The sequence below is a fragment of the Penaeus chinensis genome, chromosome 18 (genome assembly GCF_019202785.1).
Source record: "Penaeus chinensis breed Huanghai No. 1 chromosome 18, ASM1920278v2, whole genome shotgun sequence".
NCBI classification, from domain to species: domain Eukaryota; kingdom Metazoa; phylum Arthropoda; class Malacostraca; order Decapoda; family Penaeidae; genus Penaeus; species Penaeus chinensis.
In genome coordinates, this window is record NC_061836.1 from 2,803,937 (window position 1) to 2,806,436 (window position 2,500).

The window sequence follows — 2,500 nt, forward strand, 5'->3', positions numbered from 1 at the left end:
TGGCACCACTAGTTTTGGATAGTCTATCTTCTGGCATACTTTCTTTATCACTGTAATGAATACTTATATTATGAAATAAATATCTTATTAGTAGGAGATACACCCCCTCCATCCCAACGTTTACTAATTGTTGTAATTCTTGTGTAGATGCAGTTGATAATCAGAAGTCGAGAGCAATGAAAGAATGTCATTTATGTCCATTATTTGCAATTAGTGTCTCTCTGTTATATAGCCTCTGTTATATAGCATACTTTCTATGTCTGATAATGATTTTTCATTGTTCTTGTGTCTTGTAAAGTGTGGCAGGTGCTTCTACCTTTAAAACATTGTTAATTCATCTATGTCTACAACACAACCTACTTTTCTCTTTATTAAGTTTGAGAAATGTCTGTCTGTCTGGCAGATGTCTAATATTGCCTAGTGCTTAAAATTATCTTTTTTCTGACAGTATACTCCATATGCACAGTATGTGTTATTGTTTCATAGGGGTACTCAACAGTGGAAGGGCAAACTGTATTTATGAATCCATATATATTTATAAATGATTTATACAGCAGTATTGCTTCAGTCAGTCAATTTCTAGATACACTTTTTATATATCAGTTGGTGAATCAGCTTTAAGTTTCTGTTGTGATTTGTGCCTGCTGTAGATCAGGTTTTGAAGTTAACATTTAAAAGAACAGATTGGAGTTTACTCATAAATATTTTTTTCTATAAGGATACTGCCTAGTGATGCACCAGAAACCTTTATGCTAATGCCTGTGTTTATTTCCAGGGGATCCTTTGTGAAGTCATACAACACCTTCTGGGCTGGGGTTACATCAGAGAAAGTGACCATCACCAAGCGCTCGGTTCCTCAGGACTCTGGCACACCCACAACAGCAAACACATCCCCTTCCATAACTACCACTACAACCACAACCACAACCACTACCTCAAGCCCAGCTCCTGTAAGCCCAGCTTTAGATACAGATCCTGCAGAGAATGCCGGTGATGTTGTCATCAGTGTGGTTGATGCACCTAGTGTGGCTGTAGTTGAGAATGACCTCAGTGACGCTGATGATAGTTCTCTTCCTCCTGCCCCTCCCACATCTAGCTCCTTACCTACAACTTCCCCCTCCACAACTACCATTAGTCCCATTAGTTCTGATAGTGAGAATGATAGTAGTCCTAGTACAGAAAGAACCAGAGAAACCCAGGCCCCAGGAGAGAGGAACAGAGACAAGCCAAATCGCAGATTTGGTTTGTTTAACCGATTCAAGACCACCACGACCACTACAGGAAAGCCGACCACTGTCAAGGCCGCCACCACACGTGCTCCCAGGCGACCAGTTGAAGGCCTCTCCATTGTTAGTACTCTGACAGAAGAATGAGTTGCATTATCAGGGTTTAACTTGTAATGGTATTAAAAAGATCTTGCAAATAAGAGGAAAATAATTTTTCAATGCAGTTATAAGTAGTGCTTTTTTCAATTAATTGTATACGGTTCAAAAGTTTATGTTAACTACAAGCAGGGAAATATCAGTTAAATACTATAGAATTAAAAGGAAGAAGATTTCAGTTTGAGCATTTCTCAATTTCTTCATAATTATTCCGCAGAAAAAAGTAAGTAAATAAGCGGACTACTATATTTCCCTGTATTGTAAAACATAGGGTTTTTTGTACTTATGGTGTATTTAGAATACTGAGAAAAAGTAGAGTATTGTATTTGATTTTGTACATTTTCAGTTTACACTAATTCCTTTTGATTGAAAAATGGGTGGGAAACACATAACCATATATGAGACATTAAACAAGAATTATTTATGGTGAAGGTTTATCTAATTAATGTGATATATTTGAAATATTGTTTCTGATAATAAACATAATGGTTTTAAACATACTGCTTGCATTTGCTGGTGGTGGACTTATAAACGATCTGCATGAATATACCTTAAGCAGGAGTCGGATCCACTAAAGATAAGTACAGCATCGGCAAGGGTCTGGTGTGGCTCGCTGGTCTTCAGGTGTTCGTCCAAATAGGAAAGGAAAGAGGAAAAGGTTTTCCCTTCAGTGTTTCTTTTAGCAGAGGTGGTGTGTGGTATACTGGATGCATGGATGGAATGTGGTGTGAAAGGTCTTGCATTTCATGTGGAATGTTGCATGTCTTTGGATTATATTTACTCTTGATATTTTGAGGTATTGTTATTTTTTCTTTCCTTTTTTTTTTCTTTGATATTTCCGGTGATGGTTTACATAATTGATAATGGTTCCATATATTATACAATATTTGTTGCCTATACATTATTAAAATTTGCTACTCTTCATTAACCTTCCTAATACTTCTACTGTAATTAAATTATTCTCTTGGTCTCTTTAATGCTTTTGCTGTTACATTCATTACCATTATTATTCCTTTTATAATTGCAGTCAGAATTAAGAATGTAGATTCCCTATGAATTAATAACCTGTATCCTTAATTTTCATTGTCCGCTTTACAAAAATTTAAGAATGTGGTGTT

The 2,500-nt window shown here is 36.2% G+C and overlaps 1 protein-coding gene across 1 annotated transcript in view; it reads left to right on the top strand.

Annotated features, from left to right (window-relative positions):
- LOC125034455 (putative ferric-chelate reductase 1 homolog) overlaps positions 1 to 2,500 on the top strand; it is an 81,899-nt gene that overhangs the window by 70,768 nt on the left and 8,631 nt on the right. Inside the window, 1 exon segment of the mRNA XM_047626208.1 lies at positions 776 to 1,349. Within this exon segment, the coding sequence (XP_047482164.1) occupies positions 776 to 1,349 (574 nt within the window).